Below are 15,574 nucleotides of genomic sequence, written 5' to 3'. Positions count from 1 at the left end.
GGGAGTTCTCACCCAGCAGAGGAATAGGGGGAGAGCAACATGGCTTCCATTGGGAATATCATCTTTGGCAGGTACGTCAGACCCAGATGGCAGTTGAGTTGGGTCTGGAATTTGAAAGTGTTCTCTTGGAGCTGAAATTGCTTTAGGTTGTTGTGGAACATTTTGTCAAATAAGTGAAATGGCTTAACATGGCAGGACTGTTGGACTAAAGTGCAAATAGCTTTGTGCGTAGTGTTTGTCATTTAGCTGTTTCTAGTAATTTTTTACTCTCTCACAGCATGATCATCCTCATATTTGTGATGAGTGGGTTCATTATTCTGCTTTTGGCCATCGCATTCTCAGGTCAGTGGGCTCTCGAGACACTATACATTATAACATTCCATATTTTTAGGGAAATGTATCTACGTATGTATGCAACCATGTATGTTTTGATGTATGTTTGTATGTATATGTGTGTGTGTTTGTGTGTGTGTGTACGGGAGTATGCATGTGAGTATGCATGTGTGAATGTGAGTATGCATGTGAATGTGTGTGTGTGGGTGCGTACGTGTATGTGTATGTGTGTGTGTGTGTGTGTGTGTGTGTGTGTGTGTGTGTGTGTGTGTGTGTGTGTGTGTGTGTGTATGTGTATGTGTATGTGTATGTGTATGTGTATGTGTAAGTGTATGTGTATGTGTGTGTTTATGTGCATGCGTGTGTGTGTGTGTGTGTGGGTGTGTGTGTGTGTGTGTGTGTGTGTGTGTGTGTGTGTGTGTGTGTGTGTGTGTTTGTGTCTGCTATAAGGTATGATCTATTTGTTTGTATTCACATGTGCCACTGGATGACTATACACACATTATACTTTAACTGTGCTTCCCTTCTCTCCAACTGGCAGGTGGTCAGGGCTTTCTGAGAGCCACTAACCGCTCCCCCGTTGGGAACCTTGGGCAGGACGTAGTCTTGGACTGCAGCTTCAGCCCAAAGCAGGACAGCCAGTCCAAGTCTGGCGACGTGTCCGTCACCTGGGAGAAAGTGGGTCTCACAGGGGTGGTGTACCGCTACCAGAACCGGGCTCCAGACCTGGTTGACCAGAACCCCACATTCAAGGACAGAACCAAACTCTTCCCAAATGCCTTGGCCAGTGGGAATGCTTCTCTTCTTCTGCAGAGAGTTAGAGAGCAGGACCAGGGCGTGTACCAGTGCATCGTGAGCGCCCCTAGTGGCAAGGGGTCTATCAACATTCATCTCTGGGTAGCAGGTAGGTACACTTGCATGAACTTGTATTATAATGTAATATATTTGGCACATAGTTAGAAATCGCTTGTGTCAATACAATGCGCTAAATCTTTTAAACTGTGACACTGCCATTGTTACACACAATGCCAGAACTGTATAAAGAAGATAAGGTAACTAAGCTTACAGAATGGTTATCGTATTTTTGAGCACTTAAAGTGATTTGATCTAGATGCCGAAAGCCCTCTGTAAATCACATTTAGTTGGATTGGTGAATACAAAAGTATATATATATATATATATATATATATATATATATATACATACAGTACTGTGCAAAAGGTTTAGGCAGGTGTGAAAAAATGCTGTAAACTAAGAATGCTTTCAAAAATGGAAGTGTTAACAGTTTATTTTCATCAATTCTTCATAAATTAACAAAATGCAGTGAAGGAACAGAAGAAAATTCTAAATTAAATCAATATTTGGTGTGACCAGCCTTTGCCTTCAAAATAGCATCAATTCTTCCAGATACACTTGCGCACAGTTTTTGAAGGAACTCGGCTGGTAAATTGTTCTAGCATCTTGGAGAACTAACCACAGATCTTCTGTGGATGTAGGCTTCCTAAAATTCTTCTGTCTCTTCATGTAAACCCAGACAGACTCGATGATGTAGAGATCAGGGCTCTGTGGGGGTCATACCATCATTTGCAGGACTTTCTGTTCTTCTTTAAGCTGAAGATAGTTGTTAATGACATTGGCTGTATGTTTGGGGTTATGTTCCTGCTGCAGAATACATTTGGTGCCAATCATACGCCTCCCTGATGGTATTGCATGATGGATTAGTATCTGCCTGTATTTCTCAGCATTGAGGACACCATTCATCCTGACCAAATCTCCAACTCCACTTGCAGAAATGCAGCCCCAAACTGGAAAGGAACCTCAACCATGCTTCACTGTTGCCTGCAGACTCTCATTATTGTACCTCTCTCCAGCCCTTCGGCGAACAAACTGCCTTCTTCTACAGCCAAATATTTCTAATTTTGACTCATCAGTCCAGAGCACCTTCTGCCATGTTTCTGCACCCCAGTTTCTATGTTTTCGTGCTTAGTTCAGTCACTTGGCCTTGTTTCCTTGTCGGGGTAGAGCTTTTTGGCTGCAACTCTTCCATGAAGACCACTTCTGGCCAGACTTCCCCGGACAGTAAATGTCTGTACCTGTGTACCACTGGTTTCTTCCAGTTCTGAGCTGATGCCACTGCTTGAAATCTTCCGATTTCGAAGGTAAATAAGCTTGATGTGTTTTTCATCAGCTGCATTAAGTTTCCTTGGCTGACCACTGCGTCTACGATCCTCAACGTCTTCTTCAAAAGAGCTTGAACTGCACATTTTGAAACCCCTGTCTGCTTTGAAATCTTTGTCTGGGAGAGACCCTGCTGATGCAGTATAACTACGTTGTGTCTTGTTGCTGTGCTCAGTCTTACCATGTAAATGGATAAAAAAAAAACATTTATTGTCTACATTTTTCAAAGCATTCTTAGTTCATAGCATTTTTTCACACCTGCCTAAAACTTTTGCACAGTACTGTATATATATTCTGTAATAAATTACTTCTCATTTTAAATGGTAATAGCTGGCCCGATATTATGGTGGTAATTCCATTATGGCATTGAAATATGAGTACCATTAACTTGCTGGGCCGTTTGCTAAACACACAAGGCTGATATTTCTGTGAGTAATGTTTGTGTAGCCTCAGCATAGCCAAGTGGTGTCAAACATATCACAACTGATAAGGTCATTCCAGACTAAATGCGCAGTGAACTTCACTGGCCTTTACCATGATTATTTTGTGTTGCCAACCGCCAAAACACAGGAAACCAAGCACACGACAAGATACCACACTCACTTGTGGTCATGACTCGCAATGTTGTGATAACACGTCACATTATTGTATAACGGAGGAAACTTTTTGTTTCTTTCATGAGTTCAGGATCATTCCGAGTGGAAGAAGAAAGAGCTATAGGTTAAAATAAAGAGAAAAGAGATATAGGTTAAACTATTGAAGTTGCTCAAAGTCAGACAAGACTTCTGTCTCTCAGCGTAACTTGGTTGTGTTCAACAGAGTGAGAAAATGATCAAGTTCTAGTGAAGTCAAACACTGTAGTGTGGCTTAAGATGAAGTTATGGGGAAGTATGAGAGGAAAGATTGGAAAAGAAATCTTCAAGGTTCAAGGTAGTTTGAGAGTGTTTGGGATCATACCCAATGAAACATATGGAAGCAACAGTGTATGAAATGCTGTGATGTTTTGTTGATGTTTCTCAAATTAATTGCATTTCTAAATGGCTAATCAATCGTTTTGTATCCTTCCAGCATATTCCGCTCCCAAATTCAAACAGGTGGGGACAAGCTTAACAGCCGAGGCTCAGAGGTGGTTCCCCAAACCCAATGCCACCTGGGCGGATCACACGGGCCGCGCCCTAAACAGCAGCACCCAGTTTTTCAACAACTCGGTCGGAATCTTCCGGGTGATGAGCACCCTGCTAGAACCCGCCCACAGGGACGAAACCTACACCCTCGTTATCACTAACCATCTTGTCATCGCCGTCTCCGAGGCAACTCTGACAGGTAAATAAGTCAACAGAACCACAGCATACAGCACACAGGAACTCTCTCCAGGATGCTTCACAGTCTAGTGAATGGCATATGCACAGTAGAAGGTCCCCAGGCAAGCAGGTTGATGAGCTGTCAAGCGAGTAGCAGACAGAAATAAACAGTCTTGAGGACAGTTGCCCTAAAAGTAAATATAGACTTGACATGTCTCCATTTGAATTTGCTTCAAGAATGTCCCCTCCACTGCGAGAGACTGTCATGTATTTCCATTCAAATTATGTTTAATGCATGTTTAATTATGCTATGGCATTGTTCAATTGCTTTATGTAAACTTCATCTTTAGTCACACTGTCAGACAACTTAATATGGGCCTGTGGAGGCTGTATTATCACAAACAAACTCTCCTTTGTACAACTACAGGGGACTCTGACGTGCCAGTGAGGACCGACTTCACATTCAACACCTCATCACCCAGGCTGCTGTCCTCGTGCCTCGTCCCAACACTGCTGTCTTTCTGCCTGCTGTTAACATGAGATGACCAAAAATACATCCGCGCTAAAAAACACTAATATGTCTGGGACCTAGTTTGGCGGCAGAAACAGGAGAGCACGCACGCTTTTGTACAAGCGGTAAAGCGAGCGATATAGGTGTGATCATTGGTACAAAGTGCACTGTAAAAAAAAATCTTGTCAAAATTACGGAGAAAAACTGGCAGCTGTGGTTGCCATTTTTTCACCGTAAAAAACACAGTGATCTTGTATATGGATTCACGGTAAGGTATATTAAGACATGTAAAACCAACAGTTTCAACATGTTACAATTAAGGGCAGTTATTGTTAAAATAACAGTGAAACTGCATGTAGGCTCATGGTATATAGCTGTACAATCCACAATGCAACCCTGTTGTTTTTTAAGCGGAAAACTATCCATTCCACATCATTTATTGCCCTATTTTACAGTCAATTTCTGTTATATTCACAGTATAAACCATTTGCTTTTAAGCTGAATCACTATACATTCCACCGAATTTATTACCTTATTTTATGGTTCAATCCTGCTAAAACAACAGCACAATTGTGTTGCTCAGCCGTAGGATTCACAGTTTAATTCACAGTTTATACATGTTGCCTTTAAGGGGAATTCCCATACATTTCACATAATTAATTACCTAATTTTAGGGTCAAGTCCTGTTCAAATCTGAAAGAACAATTTGAGTGTTACCAGCACCAGTGGATGATAGCATCACTGGACAAAAAAAAAAAAAGATTCATTCAAACATTCATTACACTCATTACCAAAATTAAACACAGTAGCCAGCTATTCAAGCAGTTTTTTCTTTTATTGTATCCACATCTTGAATAATCAATAACCTTACTTTTCTTTTGTAACTCAGATGTATTAAACATACTCTATGCACATTGATATTTTGAACATCTGTAAAACACTGAACATCTATGCAAGAAGGACTTAAAAAAAAAAAAAAAAACTGAAAAGATAAAATAAATAAATACAATTAAATTAAAATGTAAAATGTGATGCGTTGCGTTTACTTGGAGTCCAGGAAACCGGTTGCCTTGAACAAGTCAAGAACATTGAAATTGAATTTTCTAGTAAGGTGTAGGCCTACTTAGCCTCCATAGTTCACCGAACTTGAAAATTCTATTTCAATGTACTTGACTTGTTCAAGGCAACCGGTTTCCTGGATTCCTTCAAGTAAACGCAACGCATCACATTTTACAGTGCAATGTGCAAAGTTGTATTCTCCAATAATATATAGAATTTCTGAACTCCCATTCTTTCAGTGCAGTGCAGTGCTGTTACATGTGTGGTTGTATGGAATCTGCCGATTATTTCTCATATTTTTAAACTTTTATTTCCTGCGAAGGCTTCCACAAAGTGTAAAATGTTATCAATAGGTACAGAGCCAGTATGCATTCTGTAAGAGCCATTTTAAAGAGTATGCATTCTGGGCAGAGCCAGGCCGAAGTTAAATTGTCACAGTTTTGGTTAAAGCCAACCATGACATCGTCTAGCAGCCCCTTGAAACTGAATGCGTCAGACAAGATTACAATGTAAAAAGATGGACAATTTGCCGTGAGTTCTGGACAGTTTTTCAAGGAATAAACTGTGGTGTTTCTTCTGTTGAAACATGATAGTAGATTGTCAGACCGATTTTAAAATGCCGCACCATATCCCTTCAGGCTAATTGTTATATTGTTAACTAGATTAATCGTATTCGTCGTGTCACACATTGGAGCTTCTCATTCTTGTATTCTTCTGTATTTTTTTTCTCCAAAAGTTGCAAAAAAATGTAAAGGACAAACATATGAAATGAAAGTTATTAAATATGAAGATAATAAATGTTATATGTGGTTTATATATAATTTCAAATATTTAATATTGGGACTCATGGACGATAAGGTTAATAGCATGGTCATGTCACTCATGTTATAGTAGAGGTTTTATGATATAAAATCCATGACAGTTTGATTTGCAAATGTTTTACAGTTCTGCTACTAGAAGGGCACTCGGGGAGCGCAGAATTCCCCAAAGGCCAATATGCGCCATCTCCTGATAATAGAGCTAGTGAAAACAAAACCTCGATCCGATCCTTGATGCGGATCCGCTCCAAAATGCACAATGCGTAATCCTGCTGACAGACAAAATGACAATCAATCAAACTGAACCTAAAACAACTTCCTTCGTGGGAATACTTATCATGTTTGACTGGAGTCTTACCAGTAGATGGGGACAGACGGCTTTAAGATAGTTAAGGCTCGCAGGACCCTGTCGATGGGCCTCTCCTCTCCCGACATAGCCCTCGGATGGTAGCCCAGGCCACGCCTTGAACGGCGTTTCCACATGGTGATTGGACTGGAGTAGAGCAAGGAACCGAGTGTCAAATATCAGCTGAAGAGAAAAGTGAAGAATGAACTTTCAGGGGAAAAGTTTCTGTGCGGTGGGGGTTGATATGTTCAATGCTTCGCTGGACAAAATATGTGCGTTTGAAGACGGATTGTCAACAACAAAAATCGACATCAGGCCTACGTTTTAGTCAGTTTATTACGGTTGTTCAAGGTTTGAGCAGCTGTTTGTTCATTGGTCGTGGGTAACCACTTTGCGAACCTATTGCCTATAACACTCATTGGAGTTAATGACTTTAAAACATGTCGGTTTCCAATGAAAATGCGATTAAAGATGTAGAAACAAAGTCAACGCTTAAAGAGATTGACAGTTCTTCAAGACCTCAAGATAACGGCGAAGCTGTCAACAATTCGCGAGCCGTCTGTCGGGTTTGCAAAAAGTTATACCGTGAACCTAAAATTTTACCATGCTTGCATACATTTTGCGCTGATTGCATTCGTCAACTGGAGCCGTTCTCACTGTCTGGAATCAATGGCAAAGCACTTTTACCCAAAACGGAGTACAATGGCAACCACGTTTCAGTCACCGTCTTGTGTCCGGAGTGTGACTCCGAGGTGGACCTTCCGACCTCCGGGGCGGATGGGTTAACCACAGACCACCTCGCTCTGGACGAGGTCTTCATGGAGACTCTCTTGAACGAAAACTGTGTTGTGTGCGACCTCTGCGGCGAGGGAGACGCCGGGAAGCGATGCGAGGTGTGCTGTGTCAACCTCTGCGAGTTCTGCAGTCAAGCCCACAGGTGAGATGTTCACTGACAACCTTGTCATTCTGCAGCATTAGCTGATTTTTTTTAGGTACTGTCACTGACTCGTCAAAGAGAGACTTCCTATTGAGACAGCTAAGTGTCCTGAAATATTTTCAGACCAGTAAAGTTTGAGATAGTTAACTTGCTGTGCTGTGAACTGTGGCCTATCTGTCCACACAGCTACCCCTCCCCCCAACACAAACGCACTACCATTTGGCCAGCACAGTATCCTACGTTTAACGGTCTTACATAGTACACAGAACAAATACAACATTCCTCTGTCTGAATTTCTGTTTTTCTTAGGCCATCAAACAACTCCTTTTAACTACTTGCCTTCTACATTCATCAAAAGCATGCAGGGAAAATGAGAGAACAGGTCCATATCAGTGTCACACATATAGCTAACGCTGTTCCTCCTCAGGTGTTCAAGCATTATTGTAGTAGTGTTATCATTGTTACAGAGGCTGGCAAATACAGAATTAATTGGGCCCATACATGCCTCACATCTCTTCCTCATATTATACTGCCAACAAGAAGATACAGGGAGAATTAGGCCAAACTCTTAACATGTCAATCTGTGCCACATACTATACAGTTACTCCTGTCTGTCTTTGTACTTTGTACCCATGTAGGACAGGAGAGGATAGGTCCAACCTGTTGTCTACCAGTGCCACACATACAACCTACACTGTTCCTACTTGACTACTTCTACTGCTAACAGATATTCTCTTGGACTATCAATCAACTTCTTCAACCAACCTCCCTTTGTACAGACATCAAAAAGATGCAGGGCAAATAAGAGATAATATGTCTATCATATAGCTACCGCTGTTCCTCTGTACTAATTCTATCCCTTTACCCACGTAGGAGACAGAAGAGAACGTCATCTCACTCTATCCAGAGCCTGGAAGAGCTGAAGACCCAGGGTCGCCTGTCCCGGCCAGTCCTTTGCACCCTTCACCCAGGACAGGAGCTGCGACTCTTCTGCGAGCCGTGCGACACGCCCGTGTGCCTGGAGTGCGCCGCTACCTTCCACCGCGAGCACCGCTGCATCCCGGCACGTGATGTGGTCCATCGCCACGGCGACCGCATCCGCGAGATGGTAGCCGGGAGCCTGCGCCCGCGCATGGGCCACCTGGAGGAGTCACTGCGGCGTGTGGAGCTGTCGCAGGACGAGCTGGGCAACCGGACGGAGGTGCTGGCGGCCGAGGTGCGGGCGTATGCACGTGGCTACGCGGGCGCGGTGGAGGTGCACTGCCGCGGGCTCCTGCGCCGGTTGGAGGAGCTGCGGACACAGCGCCGCAACCAGCTGCACCTGCAGGGGGCTCAGCTGAGGCAGGCGCTGGCCGACGCGCGTGGCGCTGCTGACTTTGCCGAGCGTTTGCTCACCTGCGGCTCCGATGCCGAGATCCTCAGCGCCAAGGCCGTCACGCTGCGCCGCCTCACGCAGGTCGTCGATACCGGCTACGACCCCAGCCCCGCTGCCGTCGCCCTGGACGACGGGAGCAGCATCTGCTTCCTGCCCTTTGAGAATGCTGGGGAAGTGGAGGGATACCCGGTGGTGGGGGTCATCCATGCCAAGACGGTGGACCCCAGCAAATGTACCATACAGGGGGAAGGTGAGGGTCACATCACTGGCTTAGCTTAGCATTGCTGTAGGTCACTGAACTCTGTCACAAAAACTATTTTCCCTACATTTCCCAAGGTGTGCTATGATAACCTCCCTCTCCAGACATGAGCTGTGAACTCTCTTGTTGTGAACCTATGGACCACACCCGAAACATATTTGTTCAGAATGGGCCTCTTTTCAGTGTTTACACATTTAGCTAATTGCTGTGGCGTTTAATCGGTATTTCAGTATTATCCAAGTTTTGTTTTTATTCATGGAAATAACTAAAGGGGATGGATGTGTAGTACAGAGCCCATAGATACATCCTGGCCTAGGGGGCTACATAGTAATATGTGCTTTCTGGATAGCAGGAGCAGTGGGCACTAAACAAATTCTGTTTCTTAAATGTAAAGCTCCCTCTGCCCTGAGCAGGCTATGAGAATATTCTCTCATCGAACTCCTGCTATCCAGAAAGCACATATATGTGTGTGTGTGTGTGTGTGTGTTTGTGCTGACCAGCAAACCTGGTGTGCAGGCTGTCCCCTGTCCGTCAGCCTGTCTCTTTTGTGTTGTGAAATGGCCCTGTCTTGAACTAACAGCTCAGTGCGGATCTCGTTCCCGGCCCAGAATAAATGGGTTTGATTCTGGGCTCGGCGGACCGTGGTGTGGGATGCCAGAGCGCTGCCACAATTCTGACCAAGTTCCAGAACACGCTTCTCACACACACACATGAAACGAGTTCAGCTGCAGAACTGGAGGAAACCAGAGAGTCGTTGTGTGTACAAACACACACACACTTACTTAGAGCACTCGCACGCTTACACACAAACGTAAATAGGGGAGCCTTAGGGCTATGGAATGTGGGGCTAACTAGTAGGTGGCATTCCTTGTCTCCATGGAAACGTTTGAAGTGGTGGTGAGGGTGCTTGTCAGGGAGCAGGAATGCGGGACAGTGGAGGCTGCTGCTCCAGGGGCCAGTTCTGCTGCTCTGTAGGGGCATGCCCAGAGGAAGCCTTCAAGCCACTTCTTGTGTCCTCCTCTTCCCTGTGTCTCTATCTCTATCACCCTCTCCCTCCCTTCCTCCCTCCCTCTCTCTCTGTGTCTCTCTCTCTATCTCCCTCTCCCTCCCTCTCTCTCCATGTCTCTCTCTATCTCCCTGTCTCTCTGTGTTTCTCTCTCTATCTCCCTATCTCTCCCTGTCTCTCTGTGTTTACCCTCTCACTCATGTTAAGTTTTCCTCTTTTTCTTTGTATAGGGTTCTGTCTTCTCTCTGTCTTTGTCCCCATTACATACTCTCTCTGTCGCTCTGTCACTCTGGGTCTCTGTGTTTCTGTCTCTCTGTGTCTCTGTGTTTCTCTGTGCTTCTGTCTCTTTGTGTCTCTTTGTCTCTTGTCTCTCTGTGTCTGTGTCTCTGTCTCTCTGTGTCTGTGTCTGCCTTTGCGTCTGTGTCTCTCTTAGGGTGTATCTCTCTCTCTCTCTCTCTCTCTCTCTCTCTCTCTCTCTCTCTCTCTCTCTCTGTCTATGTGTCTGTGTCTCTCTGTGTCTGTGTCTCTGTCTCTCTGACTGCGTCTTTGTCTGCCTTTGCGTCTGTGTCTCTGTGTGTGTGTGTCTCTTTCTTTCTCTGTGTCTGTTTCTCTGTCTTCTCTGTCTTTGTCCTCATTACATACTCTCTCTCTTTCTTTCTGTCGCTCTGTGTCTCTGTCTCTCTGACTGCGTCTCTGTCTGCCTTTGCGTCTGTGTCTCTCTTAGGGTGTGTGTGTCTCTTTCTCTCTCTCTTTCTCTCTCTGTGTTTGTGTCTGTGTGTGTGTGTGTGTGTGTGTGTGTGTGTGTGTGTGTGTGTGTGTGTGTGTGTGTGTGTGTGTGTGTGTCTCTCTCTCTGGATGATATATAGCTAAGAAATGGATGACTCGGTATGCTGAGGAGAATGGCAATGTATGATACGATACAATATAGTAAAAAACTAAAGTTTGAGCATCTACAGTACTTGTCATATCAAATAAGTTAGCACAGCATACAGTCCTATATCTATACAGTTGCGGTCAATTGAAATTAAAATAAATTGCACGCACAGCATATGTTTAGTGCTATCAGCAGTAGGTGGTTCCAACATTTTAAAAATACATGTCATTACTTACGAACACATAATTTCTGTATATTTTATTATTCGTTTGTGTGTTTGGGTAGTGTGTGTGTTGCTGTTTATCTCTTTGAGTATATTTATATTTTCTGTGTGTGTGAGAGAGAGAGAGAGAGTGAGTGTATGTATCTCTGTGTTTGGTTTTATACAGTGTCTTTCTCTGCCTGCTGAACCTCTTTTTGTGCGGCCTGGTGTGGTGTGTGTGTGTGTTGCTGTTTATCTCTTTGAGAATATTTATCATTTCTGTGTGTGTGTGTGTGTGTGTGTGTGTGTGTGTGTGTGGGAGAGAGTGTGTATGCCTCTCTGTGTTTGATTTTATACCTTGTCTTTCTCTGCCTGTGGCTTCTGGGAGTGTTTGCGATAGGAAGGTATAATGCGGATTAGTGGTGCAGGAAGGGTGCCGAGTGTGGTATATCTCTGTCAGCTCCTGAGCACACCGCTGAGAACCATGGTCGTCTCCAAACCACATGTCAACAGCACTTGAAGCTTATCTCCCTAGGGGATTTGGCCAGAAAGTTATGTTGGATAACAGCATAGAGGCTGCTGATATAGTGCCTTGCAGTGTGTGTATGTGACACTATTTGTGTGTGTGTATGTGACGCTGTGTGTGTGTGAGTGTGTGGGTGTGTGTATGTGACGCTGTGTGTGTGTGTGTGTATGTGACGCTGTGTGTGAGTGTGTGTGTGTGTGAGAGTTTGTCTGTGTGTGAGTGTGTATGTGACACTATGTGTGAGTGTGTGTTTGAGTACATGTGTATACAGTATGTGACACTGTGTGTGTGTGTGTGTGTGTGTGTGTGTGTGTGTGTGTTTGTGTGACTTCTAAGAGATAAACCTCTGACTATCAGTGACGTATCAGCAACAGTGTAATGTCTAAGTGGAGACTGTCAGAGGAAGTGCCTGTGGAATTGCACCCATGAAACTACAGGCTTTGGATTTGATGGGCATTTTCAGAGTGCTTTCCCCGAAGGCTAGGACAGCGGAGGCAGTTAGGAAGTAAAAAAAAAAGTCCTTTTGTCACCGAGGGAGCCACAGGATCCAAGCAGTAATGGGCTTTTATGTGATTCCTCTCTGAAGGGTTAGCCAGGGCGGCCGTCACCACGATCGGTGTCAATTCTGGGTCCTGTTGAAGCTCATCATTGTTATTACCCATTCCACCAGAGTCATTTGCCCACATTAGGCGGCCCGTCGCTGAGCTGTGCAGAATTCTAAAGGCCTGCTTGGCACGGACTGCCACAGCGTGCCCAGAATGATGTACCAGCTCAGAGAGCAGGTTTAGGAAATGGCCTCTGTCTGCCACTTGCTTCCTTTGTTTTCCATCACTTCTTTTTTTTTTCTTCTCTCTTCGAATCTTCTCCCTATCTTTCTTTCCTTTCTTCCTCTATTATACACACTTTCTCATCTCTGTTTCTTATTTTCTCTCCTCGTTCCTTTGCTTTTCTTCTCAAACACACTCTTGCTTATCTCTTTCCCCTTTGCCTCTCTCTCTTTTGTTCATCCCTTCTTTTTCTCACACACTTCTCTCCACATGGGGGACTGACTGAGAGAAACTGCACGAGTCAGCGCACAGGTGGAGCCAGTGAGTGAAAAAAAGGAGCAGGTGATGAACTGGGACTGACCTTTGACCTTTCGACCCTTTGGCTGTAGGTGTGCAGCTGGGCCGGGAGGGCCAGAAGACAGAGTTCACGCTGGTCTGCCGCGACGCGTCCGGCGAACAGATGGGCAAAGGAGGCGATGCTGTGCTGATCAGCATAGTGCACAAGGAGACCAAGGACTGGTGGGTGGGACTGTGTACACACCTGCACCGAACGCCTCTGCGCCAACTAAGACTCCCTATAAAGTCTACTTTTAGTTTATGATTTCTAAAATAGTTGTGGATCAGGTTTAAAGACGTATATAAATGTATGTATTTGAAACCTAATGATTTCACTTCCTGTAGAGAATGACGGCACATGATTGGAGTTAATCTCCATGCCATACCGATGCCATACCGATGCTATACCGATGCCATACCGAGTCCCTTGGCCTTAGCTGTAGTGATGGCTTTGTGTGTGTGTGTGTGTGTGTGTGTGTGTGTGTGTGTGTGTGTGTGTTGAACATTACTCTCCCAGTAAACACAGCTCTGCATCATGCTTTCATGCTTTATGCCAACTCCATGTATTGCATAATTACGGGTACGTGTGTGGGAGTGTGGGTCAGCTAATGGCACCGTTTGAAATCTCATCTCCTCCCGTAGTACTGTGGAGGCGTCCATCATAGACCACAGCAACGGCTCCTACTCCATCTCCTGCACGCCTGTGGTGCCTGGGCCCTACTCTGTGTGGGTGTGTGTGAAGGCGCAGCACGTGAAGGTAACCAACTGCTAAAACATAACTACTAATAACTACTGTAACATATCAATGTGTTTATAGTCATTCTCGCATATTTACAGTGTATTTCAATGTCCTGACAGTAGTTGTAATTTTTACTAAATATGTTAAGCATATTCAATGTGTATTAGATGTGGTTGGTGATATTCTTTTCCCATGGGTTGAGCATAGCCTCTTATCTGTGTCCATCCACCAGTCTATGTTCTTTGTAGGTATCTCAACCAACACACTGGTTATTGAGCCATCACTCTGCCTGCTAAGTGAGGCTCTTCTTCCCCGATCACTGACTTTAATTGTCCCCATGACTGAAAGCAGTGGTGCCCAGATAACTCACTCAGCCTCTCGGCCTGTAGTACCACTGCACTGCCCTCCGCCCCACAGTCTTTACCACACCCAAGGTGCAGAGAGGTCGATGGCACTGTGCTGAGCACTTAAATAGCAGCTATATAAAGAGCACGATCTCTTCAGCTCTGACAACAGCCCGAGGTTTTCCGTCCTCCGTCTGAGCTGAGATCAGTTCTAAAGAGGACGGGCGTTTGAGAGTGACTGACTGGTGGCGACCTGCTGAGAAAATCAGCCATCGGCATGACAACGGTGGCAATTATGGCTGCCAACTTTAATGATGACCCTGCCCCTCTCATCGCCGCCCGAGCCGGGGAGGAAATGACACGGCAATTACCGCCTTCATCAGGACAGTGGGATATTAATGATGATGGTCATCAGCCGTGTCACAGTGGCAGGCCTATCTGTAATACACTAACAGGGCCGCGGTGGCTTTAAAGCCTAGTGATGGATGAAATTCGGTGACCCTTTTGTTATTGTTTTTCGATTTTGTTTTCGTTTGTTGTTGTTGTTGTTTGCCTCAGGGTTCTCCTTTCGTGCTGAACGTGAAGAGAAAGTTCCGACGACACCGCGGCACATTTCACTGCTGCTCGTTCTGCTCCAGTGGGGGCGCTAAAGAGGCGAGATGTGCCTGTCCAGGAACTATGCCAGGTACTGTTATGTTTACAGGTGTACGCCGGTGATGGAGAGAAAGAGAGAGAGAGAGAAACAGTTTGTAATGGAGAAAATAACAGATAAGACAGATCCCTATACAAAGAAAAGAGAGAATGTGACTTAATTTTTTCTGAGAGCTTCTAATTTACAGGTCAGAAGCAAGCAACCTTTCAAGAGGCAACTTAGGCAGAGCTAGATGTGCTGACTCCCTTGCTATAGTGTAGGACACACTCACCTTGCATACACAGAGCTCTGCCTAACACTCCTTCCTGATGAGTGTTCTCTGTGTGCATCTCTTTTCAGGAGGGTTCCAGGGCTGTGGCCACGGGCACAAGGGGCACCCGGGCAAGGCCCACTGGTCCTGCTGTGGCGGCGTAGTGGAGGCGTCCGAGTGCCTGGTACAGGCGGTGGGCACCATACCCGGCTCCCAGTTAAGGACTGTGGAACTCTGAAGCATCTGGTGCCCCCCCTCAACCACCACCACCACCACCACACAACCCCCCCCCCCCCCGACACACACACACACACACACACACACACACACACACAAACCCACACACACGTACACACGTACTCAGTCTTTTGCCTCCTCCGAGGAACGGCCTCCACATTTCCTCCACATCTTTATGCTCTCTCTCTCTACACTCCTACCTCCTTGTTATAAATATCATCCTTCATAGTGTTTCAATATGCCTGATACGTACGCATATCAGTGTCCATCTCACATCTCTATGCCTCTGTGGTTACAAAGACACTACAATGGATTTCTCCCTGTGAAAGTCTGCACGGTTTGATTCAATTTAGATATGGCGTGACAGCCAAGATGACCCGGGATCTTTTTCTTTTTTTTTTTTCCTCTCCCCACAGTTGAAGTCTTTTGGGGCCACATCATTTTTTGGGGGGAGGTTTGATCTCCCATTTTGATTTATTACCATCACTGTGCCATTAGGGGTTTGAGCTCCGTTTCACCATCCA

The 15,574-nt window shown here is 45.0% G+C and overlaps 2 protein-coding genes across 2 annotated transcripts; both read left to right on the top strand.

The window, feature by feature from the left end:
* Positions 1 to 278: 278 nt before the first annotated feature.
* Positions 279 to 4,352, top strand: vtcn1 (V-set domain containing T cell activation inhibitor 1; the record flags this gene model as incomplete). Its single annotated transcript, XM_080839735.1, has 4 exons — positions 279 to 342; positions 875 to 1,237; positions 3,580 to 3,834; positions 4,240 to 4,352. 4 exons carry the CDS (start codon positions 279 to 281, stop codon positions 4,350 to 4,352), a joined length of 795 nt encoding a protein of 264 aa, XP_080695861.1.
* A 2,425-nt stretch (positions 4,353 to 6,777) lies between these two features.
* Positions 6,778 to 15,051, top strand: trim45 (tripartite motif containing 45; the record flags this gene model as incomplete). Its single annotated transcript, XM_080838984.1, has 6 exons — positions 6,778 to 7,483; positions 8,357 to 9,108; positions 12,882 to 13,011; positions 13,471 to 13,585; positions 14,470 to 14,596; positions 14,903 to 15,051. The coding sequence occupies exons 1-6, from the start codon at positions 6,987 to 6,989 to the stop codon at positions 15,049 to 15,051; spliced, it is 1,770 nt and encodes a 589-aa protein (XP_080695110.1). The 5' UTR covers positions 6,778 to 6,986.
* Positions 15,052 to 15,574: the final 523 nt, after the last annotated feature.

This window comes from Sprattus sprattus (assembly GCF_963457725.1).
Source record: "Sprattus sprattus genome assembly, chromosome: 5".
NCBI classification, from domain to species: Eukaryota; Metazoa; Chordata; class Actinopteri; order Clupeiformes; family Clupeidae; genus Sprattus; species Sprattus sprattus.
This window is presented reverse-complemented; position numbering and strand designations above follow the sequence as displayed.